Below are 17,299 nucleotides of genomic sequence, written 5' to 3'. Positions count from 1 at the left end.
AGATAAATTTTATCTATATAAAATCTCTAATATTTTTCCCACAGCCTGATTGAGCCCCAACAAATGTTAATTTCAATTTCTAGTTGCATGTTATTACTCTATTAATATAATTGTTTTCTATTGAGGTACAATTCAGGTAACACAAAATTAACTATTACAAAGTCTACAATCCAGTGGTGTTTAGGACATTCACAGTGTTGTGCAGGCAACACCTGTATCAATTTCCAACCATTTCCATCACTGCAAAAGAAAACCCATGATCATTAAACAACCCAGCCCTGGGCAGCTACAAATCTGCTTTCAGACTTTATGGATTTACTTGTTTTAAATATCTCCTATAAATTGAGTCATGCAATATGTAATCTTTTGTGTTTGGCTTTTCTTCACTGCATTTTGTTTTTAGATTCATTTATGTAGCATGTATTAGTACTTTATTTCTTTTCATTACTGAGTTATATTCCATTGTATGTATATTTTATCATCATAAGTTGATGGGCCTTTTGGTTGTTTCCACTTACTGACTATTGACTATTGTGAATCTGATCACTCATATCACTACTATAAATGTACTACTTACATTATGATATATAGTATCATCATCATCACACATCAAATCTGTGTTTATTGTACATTTTTAGTTTTACTGTGTGATGAAGCGTCATTACCACTTTGTGTAAGGTACTGATGTTTTCCTGTGACATAATACATGATTATGTTTTGTGAATGTTTTATGTGTAGTTGGGAAGAAGGCATATTGTTTAGTATCAAGGCATAAGCTTGAAATCTGTTCGGCTATCTTGTTATAATATCTAACTTAGTGATTATTTTCTTTAGGCCTTTTACAGTTTTTCATATTTTGTATCTACTGTTTTGTACTAAGAGTGGTGTGCTGGTTTCTACTTGGTGTGGTGTGCTAAAGTCTTTTTATTTGTCTCCTTACTCCTTATATCTTCTATGATTTTGCTTGTAAACATAGTTGCTTTGTTATCTGTCACTGAAATATTCATAACTGTTATATATTCATGGTGACTTTTAGCTTTGGTACTAAAAAGGTCTTTGTCATATTTAATGCCTTTTTGGGTTAAGTTTTATTTTAATTTAATTGATACCAGGTTTGTAATCTCTGCATTCTTATTGTTTCCGTTTGCCTGGCAAACCTTTTCTATCTCTTATTCTTAGTTTTTCTGAGTCACTTGGTTCTAAATGTGGGTCTACTTTAGAGCATGTAGTTGGTTGTTCTTTATGAGACAAAATATATAAGTTAAGCCTATTCATCTTCATTGTTATTATTGATAGGTTATTTTTTCTCATGTATGTTATATATACACATTATTTATAATGAGTATCATATTTGTTGTGGTTATTTCTCTGTGATGTGTTTCTCTGCTCTTTAATTAAAAAATAATATTTAGATTTATGGAGATTTGTATTTGTGTTCCATTACTCACCTTTGTTCTTTATGTTTTGAATTTAATTTTTAATTTTTAATTGACAAATAATAATTATATGTATTATATATTTGTGGGGTAAAATGTGGCATTTTGATATATGTTTTCATTTTGGAAGGATGAAACTAAACTAATTATTTTTGTGTTAATAACATTTAAAATCTACTCTTAGTAATTTTGAAACATACATTTTGTCCAGTAGATTACTAAAGCATATTCCCCCTAACTGAAATTTTGTGCTCTTTGATCAGCCTTTCCTCTTTCCCCTTCCATGTCTCCTAACCCTGGCTTGTGGTAATCATCATTCTACTCTCTTCTTCTATGAATTTGATATTTTTTAGATCCCACATATAATTCAGATCATGTAGTATTTGTCTTTTTGTGCCTGGTTTATTTCATTTAGCATTAATTCATCTTGTCTTTTTAAAAGCTGAAGCCAGGTGCAGTGGCTCACACCTGTAATCCCAGCACTTTGGGAGGCCAAGGAGGGCAGATCACGAGGTCAGGAGTTCAAGACCAGCCTGGCCAATATAGTGAAACCCTGTCTCTACTAAAAATACAAAAATTAGCCAGACGGGCATTAGCGATGGCGGGTGCTTGTAATCCCAGCTACTCGGGAGGCTGAGGCAGGAGAATCACTTGAACCGGGGAGGTGGAGGTTTCAGTGAGCCAAGATTGCATCATTGCACTTCAGCCCAAGACGCCATCTCAAAAAAAAAAAAAGAAAAAAAAAAGAAAAAAGCTGAATAGTATTCAAATGTGTGTGTGTGTGTATGTATATATATATATTTCATCCAATGATGGACACCTAGGTTGCATCTATATCTTAGCTATTGTGAATAGTACTACAGTGAACACAGGAGTATAACTATCTCTCTGGCATACTGATTTCATTTCCTTTGGATATATACCCAGAAGAGGAGTTACTGGACCATATGGTAATTGTAATTTTACTCTTCGGATGACTCTCCAAACCCTTTTCATATTGACGGTTATTTTAAATTTTCACCAACAGTGCACGTGGTTTCTTTTTCTGCTCATCCCTGCCAGCATTTGTTAAATTTCATCATTTTGATAATAGCCATTTTAAACAGGTGTGAGGTGATAACTCATTGTCATTTTAATTTACATTTTCCTAATGATTAGTGATAGTGCACATTTTTTCATATACCTATTGGCCATTTGTATGTCTGCTTTTACAAAAAAGTTTATTTAGGTCCTTTGTCCATTTTAAAATTGTGTTCTTTGTTTTCTTGCTGTTGAGTTACTTGAATTTCTTATGTATTTTGAATATTAGCCTCTTACCAGATGTGTGGGTTGTAAATATTTTCTCCCAATATGTGGATTGTCTCTTTATTAATTATTTCCTTTGTTGTGCTTAAGATTTTTAGTTTGATGCAGTTTCATTTGTTTATTTTTGCTTTTGTTTTGCATGTGCTTTTGGGAAAACCAAGAAATTTTTGCCCAGATCAATGTCATGTAGCATTTCTCTTATGTTTTCTTCTACAGTTTCGGGTCTTAGCTTTAAGTCTTTAGTGCATTTTGAGTTGATTTTTGTGTATCAAATAAGGGTCTAATTTCTTTATTTTCCATGTGAATATCTAGTTTTCCCTGCATAATTTATTCAGGAATCTGTCTTTTCTCCATTGTGTGTTCTTGACACTTTTGTCAAAAATCAGTAGATTGTCAGTACTTGGGTTTATTGCTGGGCTCTATATTCTGTTCCTTTGGTTGATGTTCCTTTTTTTTTATGTTGATACTATGCTGTTTTGTTTAACATAGGTTTGTAGTATATTTTGAGATCAAATAGTTTGATGCCTTCAGTTTTATTCTTGCTCAAGATTGCTTTGGCTACTGGGCATCTTTTTAATTTCCATATGAATTTTAAAATTGCTTTTTCTCTTTCAGTGAAAAATGCCATTGGCATTTTGTCAGAAATTGCATTGAATCAGTAGATTACTTTTGGTATCATGGGCATTTTAACAATATTAATTATTCCAATCCATGAACATGGGCTACCTTTCCATTTATATAAGTCACTCACTATTTCTTTCCTTAATGCTTTGTGGTTTTCAGTATTTAGATCTTTTAAGTCCTTGGTTAAATTTACTTCCAAGTATTTTTTATGCTATCATGAATGGTAGTGATGTCTTAATTTCTTTTTCAGTTAGTTCATTGTTAGAGTGAAGGAATATTACTGATTTTTGTATGTGGATTTTGTTTTCTGCAACTTTACTGAACTTCTTTATCAGTTCTAACATATTTTTGGTGGAATCTTTAGGGTTTTCTGTAGACAAGATCATGTCATCGGCAAACAGAAGCCATTTAACTTTTTAATTTCCTATTAGGATGCCCTTTATTTCTTCTTTTTATCTGTTTGCTATGGCTAGAACTTTTAGTACTACATTGAACAGAAGTGGTAAGGGGGGACATCCTTCTCTTCTTTTTGATTATAGAAAAAAACTTAAAACTTTTTACCTTTCAGTATGATGTTAGCTGTGGGCATATCATAGGTTGATGCAAAAGTAATTGTGGAATATGTGACCTTTATTGTGTTAAGGCCTGGAGCCTGACAATGCAGGGACTAGTCTGGTAGTGGGATGAGTCTGGATTCTGATACTGCATTGGCCAGCATGGAGCTTGGGACTGTGGGGTCATGCCTGGCCCTGGGTTCAGAGAGGCAGGCCTGGTACTGCCGTCCAGTGAAAATTTGAGTGCTTATTTCATTCTTCTTCCCTGACTTGCGGATATCTTGCTTGGTGTTATGCTGCTTGGGCTTTTGGGAGAGGTAATATGGATAATGGTTTTTTTTTTTTTTTTTTTTTTTTTTTTTTTTTTTGAGACGGAGTCTCGCTCTGTCGCCCAGGCTGGAGTGCAGTGGCGCGATCTCGGCTCACTGCAAGCTCCGCCTCCCGGGTTCACGCCATTCTCCTGCCTCAGCCTCCCGAGTAGCTGGGACTACAGGCGCCCACAACCGCGCCCGGCTAATTTTTTGTATTTTTAGTAGAGACGGGGTTTCACCGTGGTCTCGATCTCCTGACCTTGTGATCCGCCCGCCTCGGCCTCCCAAAGTGCTGGGATTACAGGCGTGAGCCACCGCGCCCGGCCAATATGGATAATGTTAAACTGGCTTTTCTACCCTCTTCAATGCATTTTTTTTTCTTTTGGACTTCAGTAAGGTGGTATAATCTCTTGCCTGGATTCCTTAGCTTTTGGGAAGGTATTTTCATGCATGGATAGTTTTTCAAATGGATGTTTCTATAAGAGATGAACACTAGAAAGTCTTATTCCACTATCTTCCTAAAGTCACTCCTCTAGAGTTTTTGTTTTTTTTTTTTAACCCAGATATATGGGGGTTTTAGTAGAGTTTTATTTGTTTATTATTAACTTTTGACTTAATTGTATTGTAATCAGGACCCATTTTTTGGTACTATTTTTAGGAATTTGTTGCAGTAATCTTCATTTGCTAATGGCAAGTTAAATATTATAAATGATTTATATATTCTGGTTTTTAAAAACAAAGAATTGATGAACATAAAATTTAGGCTAGTGGCTACTTCTGGTAGGAAGAGGCAGTAAGATAGGTTAAGGGAGCAACACACAGATCGATACAAGTGGTAGCATTAGAAATCTAGTCCTTAAATTAGATAGTTTAATTATCCCATTATATAAATTACCAACAGTTTTATAAGCAGAAAATGTACATGCCACTTAAAATCACCACCATAATCTTTTGTCTTCACAAAAATAATAAGCAATATTTATGTTTTTTTCAGATTTTTTCTTATATAGATGCAATTTATATCATTCCCAAGCCAGACATAGAGTATAATCAAAATACAATAGTTTTCTCTGTCACTGACCTTTTAAAATGTATTCAGTGCAATACATTTTTCCCTTAATCTTGTATGAAATCTCAGACTCACTCTTAGTTAATATAAGGAACTCCAGAGAAATTAATTTGCAAACGTGTGTAATAAATAATTAAAATTATCTAGATCAGATAAAAGTAAGAATTCTGAACATATTTTGAAGCCAAATTTTCTCTTTTCCTCTATTCTATATGTTCTTTCATTCTTAACCTAGGATTTTCCTCCTTTCCTGGCTCAATAATTTTTTTATCTTTCTAGGGGAGAGGAGAAAATTACAGTCTTATGTGTGAAGAATAGTTGTCATATTTAGTTAAGGTCCTCTATGTGAGAGATGCACAATGGCTGATCCATTCTCACAGGTGTCTTTGGGTTCTCTTCTGAGTTTTGACCTTTCTAGAGGCAATTCTCGTGATGTGTGGGAGACACATACTTTCTTCCTGTTCTAGCAACTTTTACTTCGGTTTTCATTTGAAGTCCTCCAGTGCTTCCAGACAATCCTCTTGGTCAGAATATTAAGTAGATGCTGGCTAGATGGAAGAAATATACTTTCTTTTTCTTGACTTCAGTGTTAGAACAAATGCTTCCTAAAAGTAACTGTTTCTATTTGTCCTTCTACCTCAGTTAAATAGCCATAGCTGGTCACACCTAATTCAAAATTTCCTCTAATATACAACCTCGATTTTAAGGGGACCCACAGCAGACTCTTCAAAAACTTCTGTGAAGTCCCACTCATTAGGCTTGTGTAAGAGGACAGACAACCACTTCCTTGGCAGGCAGAAAACTGGATTACTAACACTGAAGTGGGCGTTTCTGATAATCCTCATCCAGTCTTTCTGCCTTTCACTCTTTTTGCCTCTTTTATTGACTCTATCTGATTCAAAGATTACTGGTTTTGCCTTTGTTTTAGTCTCTTCTTTTGAAAATGTTCATATTGGTCTTATACGTCACTTAGGTATACAGTATTTTCTTTCAGAGACTCAATTGAATTAGCAATATAATTATCTGGTTACATTTGTTTGCATTTATTAATTCATTAGCATATATGTTAGAGTTACTATTGATACTGGAAGAAAAATAATGAAACAGTTGAACATTGGGAAATTTTGACTCATTCACTTAATTTTATGTGTCTATACAATTCAGGAAAAGATCATATCATTTCATTTTTGTCAATAGAATGGTTTAGCTAACTGGCAGTGTACAAGAACAGCAGTAGTTCTCATTAGGTGTTTTTGAAAGGGTTAGTGACACCATCAGCCTTGTCTCTTTAGAATGTGTTATTGGATTGGAGAATGAATTGTAACCTAGAAATACTGAAGGCAAAGATATCTGCTATGTGATTATATTGTTGTCAGTAAAAGAAAGTGGATGAAAATACTTTGTGGTGGCTGTTAGAATGAAAAGGAGGGGTCAGATACAAGAGAGATTATACATGTAGAAATTAAAATCTACCAATTGACTGGATGTTGTACACAATAAAGTGTGAGGTTTATGTCCTAAATAATTGAACAGTGCTCTTTAAGAAAGGATTGCAAAGTGAGAGAAGGAGACAAGTTTATATGTATCAAATTAATCATGCAACTTTTACAAAATGGAAAGTTTCATCTAGTACTCTAAAAGGATGATCTAAAAGGATCTAAAAGGATACTCTAAAAGGATGAGGATGTTCTCAGAAGCTTAAAAGGGTGAATTTAAAGGAAAAACATAGATGTTCTTTTTTAAAACACAATTTGTAGCTATATTCGTATTATTCTTAGCAGTATCTTAGCAGTAGTAATAACAGTAGAAGTAATACCTGCCAATTATTAAGTGCTCAATATGTGTTAGGTGTCTTAAATTACATTACCTCATTTAATTTTCACATCAATCCTGAAAGCTAAGTGCTGTTATTCTTCTTTTACAGATGAAGAAATTTAGCATAAACAGATTAAGTAAATTGTCCAAGGTCATATAGTGATTTTAGATGTAAATTTTGAAGTCAAGCTGTTTGAGTCCAAAGCTCTTGCACTAACGCTTTGAAACTCACTTTATTAAAGAAATATACCAAAGTGAAAATGGAGAGAAGCCCAAAGAAGAATTAGATAAATACTTAGATTCATAGTAGACTTCAGGATATCCCCAAAAGACTTTAAGGAATTTCACAAAATTTCCAGAAAAGTGAATTTACTTCCATTTAATTAAAAATAATTTATATTATCTGGTAACCTTAGTTTTTGGATGGCATGAGGAAGTTACAGGACATAAAAATAAGGTAATAATAATACTTGAAATGTGAAATGTGCATGTTTGTGATGCAGAATATTCAGTATCATTTTGGTTTTGACTTACAGCTTGTACATGCAGTGGCCATGCAAATATCTGTCATCTGCATACAGGAAAATGTTTCTGCACAACTAAAGGAATAAAAGGTGACCAATGTCAATTGTAAGTAAGAATGACATTTTAGAACTTTTGTGGATTGAATTTCTGTTGTTGAAGTAATTTTTATGTTTTACTTTTTAATTTAGTGTTGTGCTAGTTAGGCATACCTTTATTACAAATTTTAACTTTTATTTTAGATTTGAGGGTACATGTGCAGGTTTTTAACATGGGTATATTGCATGATGCTGAGGTTTGGGATATGATTGATCCCATCGTCGAGATAATGTGCATAGTACCCAATAGATAATTCTAAACTGCTTTCTCCCCTTCCTGCCTCTCTTTCTCTAGTAGTTCCCAGTGTCTGTTGGTCCCATCTTTATGTCCATATGTACCAATATTTAGCTCCCACTTAGAAACAAAAACATGTGGTATTTGGTTTTCTGTTCCTACGTTAATTTGCTTAGGATAATGTATCCATGTTGCAGAGGATATGATTTCATGTTTTATGGCTGTATAGTATTCTGTAGTATATGTGGACCACGTTTTCTTTATCCAGTCCACTGTTGATGGGCTTTTAGGTTGATTCCCTGTCCTTGCTATTGTGAATAGTGCTGCAGTGAACATGTAGGTGCATGTGTCTTTTTGGTAGAATGATTTATTTTCCTTTGAGAATTTACTTGCATCTAATGAATTCTCTTTAAAAATTAAACCGTTTAAATAACAATTTTGTGGAGGCTTTAAAACAAACCCATAGAACATGTTATCTTTTGCATTTCTAGAAAAAGAAGCATTCTTAATCTTATGTATCAAATCTACATTGTTATCTTTACAGTTTTCTTTCATATTATACCTAATATAATGTCTCTATGTACTTTTTTCAGTCATTTATTATTAATTCTGATAATTCTTGTCCTTTAACCCTTTCAGCTGGTTCCTTATGTTCATCTTCCTCTCTTTTCTCTGTTCTTTCAGTATGCAGGAACCCACTATTGCTACTCTCCTCTCTGTACTTACATGAATGATTTTTGTCTTAGCATGTAGTTGTTATTCTAAAATTTTATTTTCCTTCAAAAATTAACTTTAAAAGGCAACATTTTAGGCTATTTAAATTGTTTTTTATTTTTCTGGTTTATGTATATTATTAAAATTAAATTTTTATGGTTTTGAATTATATGTGTACAAATACATGTTTATATTAGCTATATATGTACTGTATTTGACACAAATAATAAATCTCAACTATAATAATTACAGAAACATAGGGAAAGTTTAATAAAGAATTCTTCAAAACTATAAATATATAAAAACTTATATCTAGAGTCTATTAAGCATGGAAAATGATCCTTTTATTTTTATTTAAAATAAATATATTACTTGTTGCAGAGTTATCCTAAATATTTCAAGTTAGGTGATTATGTCTTTGCCTAGCTAGCCACCTAAGTATTACAGATTTTCAAATTCAGACAAGGTAAGCACAATCAGTTTATATTTCTTCTCTATAGTCTCTGAAGTTAAATACAAGTTCACAGCAAAAGATCTTGGCGAAATTCCTATTAAGGAAGGCCATTTTGGTCTTAAAACCAATGAAATTAAATCATAATCTTCTGTTCTAAGATCAAGGATGCTGCTAATACTTTGCAACACTAAAGCTTGATTATAAGTAAGGCCAACTTCATGGGCGTATGGCCTGTGAATTTATACAGGTTCCCACACTTACAAGGACAACACACTTCGTTTAGTGCTCTGCTATCATGGTCTTGAAATTCTTAATAACTTTTAAAGAGGAACTCTACATTCTTCTTTCGCGCAATCCTCTCCTATTCCCTCAAATTATGTAATAATAGCAGGTTCTGGTTATAAGTAATGTTGTTTCTCTTGATTAACTTCTATTAAATATGTTGGTTGGATAGCAGTGTGCAGCAATGAAAATATTTTTTATAGACCATAGTGGCAGTATTACAGATAAAAATAATATATGAGATTCTACCATGATAGTAAACATTGACAATCTTCTTAGTATAGTTTTACATAACTAGTATAGCCATATAACTATCCATAATAATTATTTCTGTGATACAGTATTACAGTAACATATTTTTGTTTACAGACAAAAGAAAGTAGAATTTTAATTCATTGAAATAGTGAGCTTGTAAGCTTAGCTAAAATAGAATTATAAGATTTGGCATATGTGCAAAATATGAGAAAATCAATTATGTAGTTCTTAATGATAAAAGTACATTTTCCCCATTCTCATTTATGGTTTTTTATGAGGAGGATAATAATGGAATACTAATTTGTAAAGAGTATTTTGTTGGTGGTATTTGTACACAGAATTCCATTCATTTACTTTTTTGTTTATTTAGGCTTTTGAGTATGAAACAGTAAAGAATAGGCTCATTATACTTAGAGCAATTAATTGCTATAATGTGCTTATACCTGAAAAAAAAAAAAAAGGTTAGGAAGGAGAGCTAGTCCTTCAAATCAGTAAACAATTTTGCTGAAAGTATCTCAGACTAGCAGTGAAGACACTGACCAAAATACACTATATCAATTACTTACATTAGTGATTTGATATGCTTATGAACCCCTTCCACTTCTTAGGATAATTTCTGTTTGGTTTTAAGTATTTAGTCAGATGTCATATCTTACATATTCTTAATAACCATCCTAAACTGAAATTGGTTCTCTTCATATCTGTTCATTTCTTTTCTTGCATTATTTGTGTACTTGTCTGTATCCTTTACTAGAGTGAAGTTTTGGGGGGACCACTGCAACAATACCACAGTGTAAGTGTTCAATAAATTTGTTTAATAGAATAGAATGAAGAAAGTATTGATGTAGCATTGAAAAGGGAAGTATTAATTTATTTTGGCAGGATAAGGAAAATTTAAGCAGAGGATGTTCAAACTGGAACCTGAAGGAGTAATAAAATCAACTTTCTGGGAAAAGAAAATAGGAAACAAGGGGAAACGGCATCAATAAAAGCAAAGAAGTAAAAATGAACATGACCATAGCATTTCCGGTCTTTGCTCAAGAATGTTTAGAGCTGGAAAAATATCGCTTCTACTCTTACAATGAAAGGAAAAAAATCTGGATAAACTGCAAATTCATGAGTTTTCTTGAAACCATTGGAGAACTGAGAAAACAGGGTAATCAAATGGCCACAAATCTAAAGAGAGACAATAGACTGCAGACAGATGAGGCATGAACATTGGCTTACCTGGAGTGAAATCATCTGGAAACTGATAAGATGAGATCAGCTAGGGTGGTTGATATTTGGCAGGGATTAGGTATACACTGTCAATAGTGTGAAGCTCCTGGGAGCCACAGAAATTGAAAGAGTATGGAGAAGCATACTCTTTGTAGAGTTTTCAAGCCACCTATTGTGGCTGCCATTCCCTTCCACCAGTTGCTTAGGGGAAAAAAGTGAACATTTCAAGAGAGCATTCCCTGTGTTGTACCTTGTGGAAGGGATTGGCAGCCACAGTGGGCAGGACATCAGTAGTACAATCAAAATATTCATTTAGATGAGCACCAAATTATTCATTTTGCCATAGCAATGATAATTCTCAATCTTGTTTTGCCCCAAAACACAGCTGATCATCAAAAATTGTAACTTAAAAATGAATTTCTGTTTGTGTCAGCTCTGATTTTTTTGAGCAGTGGTTTTTCGTTTTCCTTGTAGAGATCTTTCTCTTGCCTGGGTGTTTTCCTAGGCACACATAATTGTGTGGCAGTTATGAATGGAAGTTCTTTCCTGATTTGGCTCTCAGCTTGATTGTTGTTGGTGTATAGAAATGCTATTGATTTTTGCATATTGTATCCTGATACTTTGCTGAAGTTGTTTATCAGCTGAAGAAGCTTTTGGGCCGAAACTATGGGGTTTTCTAGATATAAGATCATGTTGTCTGCAAACAGGGATAGTTTGACTTCCCTTCTTTTTATTTGGATGCGCTTTGTTTATCTCTTTTGCCTGACTGCCCTGGTCAGAGCTTCAGATACTATGTTGAATGGGGGTGGTGAGAGAGGGCATCCTTGTCTTGTGCTGGTTTTCAAGGAGAATTCTTCTAGCTTTTGTGCATTCAGTATGATGTTGGCTGGGGTTTGGTATAGATGGCTCTTAACATTTTGAGGTATGTTCCTTCAATACCTAATTTACTCAGAGTTTTTAACATGAATAGATGTTGAATTTTATAGAAAGCCCTTTCTGCATCTATTGAGATAATCATGTGCTTTTTGTCTTTAGTTCTATTTATATTATAAATCACATTTACTGATTTGCTTATGTTGAACCAACCTTGCATCCCAGGGATAAAGCCTACTTGATCATGGTAGATAAGCTTTTTGATGTGCTGCTGAATTGTTTGCCAGTGTTTTGTTGAGGATTTTTGCATCAATGTTCATCCAGGATATCCACCTGTAATTTTCTTTTTTTGTTATGTCTCTGCCAGGTTTTGATATCAAGATGAGGCTCTCTTCATGGATTGAGTTAGGGAGGAGTCCCTTTTCCTCAATTTTTTATTGAGGAGAGTGTATCTGGTAGAATTCGTCTGTGAACTCATCATATCCTGGGTTTCTTTGGTTGGTAGGCTATTTATTACTGCCTCAATTTCAGAGCTGATTATTGGTCTGTTCAGGAATTCTGTTTCATCCTGGTTCAGTCTTAGGAGGGTTTATGTGTCCAGAAATTTATCCTTTTTTTTTAAATTTTCTAGTTTATGTGCATGGAAGCGTTCATAATATTCTCTCGTGGTTGTCTGTATTTATGTGGGGTCAGTGGTAATGCCCTTCTTGTCATTTCTGATTGTGTTCATTTGAATCTTCTCTTTCTCCTTTGTTAGTCTAGCTAGTGGTCTATGTATTTTATTATTTTCTTCAAAAAACCAGCTCCTGGATGCATTGATCTTTTTATTGTATTGTGTGTGTGTGTGTGTGTGTGTGTGTGTGTGTGTTTATCTCCTTCATTTCATCTCTGATTTTGTTTATTTCTTGTCTTCTGCTAGCTCTGGGATTTGTTTGCTCTTGGTTCTCTAGTTCTTTAGTTATGATGTTAGGTTAACTTGAGAGCTTTCTAACTTTTTGATGTGGACATTTAGTGCTATAAATTTCTCTCTTAACACTTCCTGGAAGACAACCTAGGCAACACCATTCAGGACATAGGCCTGGACAAATATTTCATGATGAAGACACCAAAAGCAATTGCAACAAAAGCAAAAATTGGCAAATGGGATCTAATTAAAGAGCTTCTGCACAGCAAAATAAAGCATCAACAGAGTAAACAGCCTACAGAATTGGAGAAAATTTTTGCAAACTATACATCTGACAAAAGTCTAATTTCTGTCATCTATAAGGAACTTAAATTTACAAGAAAAAACCAACCCCATAAAAAGTGGGCAAAGGACACAGGCACTTGTCAAAAGAATACATACATGTGGCCAAAACTCATGAAAAAAGTTCAACATCACTGATCATTAGAGAGAATTAAAACTGGACCTCTTCCTTACACTGTTAATACAAAAATTAACTCAAGATGGATTAAAGACTTAAATGTAAAACTATATAATTTGATTGTGCTGTGGTCTAAGAGACTGTATGATTTCAGTTCTTTTGCATTTCTTGAAAAGTGTTTTAATTCTAAATATGTGATTGATTTTAGAGTATATGCCATGCAGTGATGAGAAGAATGTATATTCTGTTGTTTTCAAGTGGAGAGTCCTGCATATATCTATGAGGTCCGTTTGGTTTGATCCAGTGCTGAGTTCAGGTCCTGAATATCTTTGTTAATTTTCTGTCTCAGTGATCTAATATTGTCAGTGGAGTGTTAGTGTCTCCCACTATGATTATATGGGAGCTTAAGTCTCTTTAAAGGTCTCTGAGAACTTTCTTTATGAATCTGGATACTCCTGTATAGGTGCATATATATTTAGGATAGTTAGATTTTCTTGTTGAATTGAACCCTTTGCCATCATGTAATGCTCTTCTTTGCATTTTTGATTTTTGTTAATTTAAAATGTGTTTTGTCAGAAACTAGGATTACAACTCCGCTTTTTTCTCTTTTTCATTTGCTAGGTAGATTTTTCTCCATTCCTTTGTTTTGAGGCTATGTGTGTCATTGCATGTGAATTGGGTTTCTTGAAGACAGCATAGCAATGGGTCTTGGATCTTTATCCAGTTTGCCACTCTATGTCTTTTAATTGGGGGCATTTAACCCATTTACATTTAAGGTTACCATAAAATATTTAATTTCCAACAGAATTTAGCAAAAACATTGTTGTGTCTTATACACAGTAAGTGTGCTAACTAAATGTATTTTGGATGGAAAAAGATAAACATCAATTTATTAGGTTAATGGTTCTTGGTGGAGATGGAATAACACCCCCTAGAACTTCATGGATTTTCATAATTAATTATTCTAATAATTGGGGAGTGCTACTGGCATAAGAGGATGAATAGTCACAGTCTCTTATTAGAATGGGCACTTATGGACACCAGGAAATAAATAAAATCTAAGTCCAAATATGTTTCATTGAGGACAGTAAATCTACAGACTCACTCTGTAGTCATTTTCTGTGTTCCTTAGTTCATAATTAAAATGGATGTATGTAGCAGCCAGCAGATCTCTCATATTGGCTTCCTGACCTGTGGAGAAAGAGCCAGTAAGGTAGAGAGGGGCCAAGAGAAAGAAACCCTTGAAACTAATTCCATTCATTCTGGACCCAGTCAAGATGGCAAATCAGAAATCTTATGTCAAGACAAATAGCAGGCTGTTGAAATGGAGAAAATGAGGGATTATAATATTCTCAAATATGAGCTGGATCCTATTTATAAGTGTAGTGCCAAAATAATTCCCTAGCTTAAAATATGGACAGAATTGTGATAAAATCTAACAGAAAATATATTTTCTTTCTTGAAATCCTACCACATGTCAATGTATACGTTCTGTTTCTGCTATGTAAAAAGACTGTAGAGACTACATCATGTCTTAGGAAACAGGGGACATATTTGAAAAGGAAATAATAATATAAGAGCCAGTCAAGTCATGTTGTAGACCTCTGGAACATTATCAGAGTCCCCTGTTTAAAAACAATTGCAATCTACCCCACAGTAATTTTACCATGTAGTTTCTACTGCATACATTTTATATTATAGCACTATGAAATTTTAACAAATATGTAGGACAGGAATAATATGATAATTTTAATTCCTATATTATGAAATTCAGTAGTACTCACAATTTGGCACTAACTTAATATGTTTTTGTTTTTAGTCTCTTAAGAGGTGCCTCAAATATTTTCCACACACATTGTATACTCACAGATGTGTGTGAGCAGGATAGCTATTGGTGATGAGATTTTCTTAAATGAAAATCTTGGTCAAATTCTGAATAGTATTATAAGAGGTAGATTTTCAATTTACATGATAGTTGCAGTCTTAGAAAATTCAATATGTGTTATAAATATGCAAAACTATTTTGTGTTTATATGTAAAATGGAGTTAGATTCCAGGCTCAAATATTTATGAGCACATTTTTCACCTACTTAAACATCTGCCATGTTATTCTTAAGTTATATGAGATTTTGATCACTTTTTTATTTTGTGGAATTACTTTGTGTGTTTATAGGATGTCTGCACCCCTGGTTTCTCTTTCATTCCTTTCAGTAAATCCCAGTGGAACTCCATAATTATGGAAATAATGAATTGTTACTCACAAATTTATCCCCACTCAGAACAACTGGCCTTAAAAATTAGTGTTTTCTCTAGCCAAAAAAAGTTTATTGTTTCACTGTTTAATATAAGATCTGAGATCATTTTATTGATTTCTGGTGAAAAGTACTCTAAATGGCGCTCTTAGATATTTTGTTGGTAGATTAGTCAAAATTGATAAGTTGATTCAAAATTGTTTTACGTTCTGTTCACAGTCAATTGAAGATAAACTTGTCAAAGGCATTTGGAATTAAAAATACAATTCCCTAAGATATATATTAATCAGGATCTTAATTGTGTTAATTAACTTATAACTGGCTCCCCTTTTCTGTTCCTTATACCTTTGCCATTTACTGATCTTACAACTTCTTCATAACTACTTATTTCAGGCTTAAGACCCTGGTTCTCAAAATTAGGGCACAGAAAAATCTGGGATATGGTGACTAAACTCCTGGGATGGGAACCAAAATTCTACTAATAGGTAAATAGTGAAATAAAAATTATTGATACATTTTGAGAAATGTTGCCATAGGAGGATCTTCCTGAACATTTTTTTCCTCCTTGGCTTACCTTTAGGCCAGTAATATCTAAGATTATTACCCATTTTTCTCCATCTTTTATCAAGTCTCTTTTGTTTGTTTGTTTTGTGAAATTGCCTTGATGATCATGCCAATGAATTCCTTTCCATTTTAGGAAGATCAAAGTTGTACGTTCTTTTCTAGAACAGATTCTGGCACATAGTAGGGACTTTATATTTTAAAAAATAATATCTCTTGGATCTTTATTTTTCCTAATTACTCTCATCTTTTTTTTTTTTTTTGTCTACTATATGGGGAATGGGGATAAAAAGTACATCTTTTTTCTATGTGACTTAATCTACATTGTTATAATAGAGACTACAGAGGGAGAATAATTTGCTGTACAGCCTGCTTACACATAGTTTATCACCTTTATAAGCACAATTGGATAAGTAGTGACTATAGTCTTCAAATACTGACACTAATTTTTTTTTGTTTTGAGACAAAGTCTAGCTCTGTCACCCAGGCTGGAGTGCAGTGGCACAATCTTGGCTCACTGCAACCTCCACATTCTGGGTTCAAGCGATTCTCATGCCTCAGCCTCCCGAGTAGCTGGGACTACAGGTACCCACCACCACACTTGGCTAACTTTTGTATTTTTATTAGAGACGGGATTTCATGTTGGCCAGGCTGGTCTCAAATTCCTGACCTCAAGTGATCCGCCCACCTCAGCCTACCAAAGTGCTGGGAATACAGGCATGAGCCACTGCACCCGGCCTCCAACACTAAATATTGTTAAGATTTTTCTAGGTTGTTTTGTTGCTGTATTTGCAACTGCTGATAAGACTAATGGTTTCCTTGTGATAATGAGTTAAGCAGCCTTGATGTCTAATATATAAGATACTTGAGGAACTCTTATGCTTGCTTTATTCTGTAAACATTTATTCACTGAGAGGCTATGAGACAGTAGCAAAAGCCATACATCTGAAAATATCAGTTCAGAAAGCATGTTACTAATCTTAAGCTTGCCCAGTGTGAAACCATATATGGTTTTGTCCAATTTCTACCCTTGAGGAATATGTTCTGGTAACAAGTCTAACTTGAGCATATAACTTCCTATGTCAGGTAAATGTTTGGGTTCTTTTGGAGGATGACTTATTGAATTTGAAGCTCTTGGCTTTTAGGAATGTACTTTTGAAGTTAAATGTTCTCTCATCAGTCTTTCTATACCAACACCTTGTCCCTCAAAACTGTACTAGATTGAATGTCATTTCATCACCAATTTTGAAAACGTTGTGGACACAACCCAGCTGTATTTCCCAGCCTACATTGCAGTTAGGTTGGAAGTCATGTTATTGGGCTCTGTCCAGTGGACAGAAGTAACACCCAGCACTTC

At 33.9% G+C, this 17,299-nt stretch overlaps 1 protein-coding gene across 6 annotated transcripts in view; it reads left to right on the top strand.

The window, feature by feature from the left end:
• LOC105467216 (attractin like 1) overlaps positions 1-17,299 on the top strand; it is an 882,222-nt gene that overhangs the window by 304,214 nt on the left and 560,709 nt on the right. For all 6 annotated transcript variants that reach the window (XM_071069067.1, XM_011716729.3, XM_011716724.2 and 3 more), the window contains one exon: positions 7,651-7,744. In XM_071069067.1, coding sequence (XP_070925168.1) covers positions 7,651-7,744 — 94 coding nt within the window. The remainder of the gene's footprint in view (positions 1-7,650; positions 7,745-17,299) is intronic.

This window comes from Macaca nemestrina, chromosome 9 (genome assembly GCF_043159975.1).
Source record: "Macaca nemestrina isolate mMacNem1 chromosome 9, mMacNem.hap1, whole genome shotgun sequence".
In the NCBI taxonomy this organism is placed as follows: domain Eukaryota; kingdom Metazoa; phylum Chordata; class Mammalia; order Primates; family Cercopithecidae; genus Macaca; species Macaca nemestrina.
This window is presented reverse-complemented; position numbering and strand designations above follow the sequence as displayed.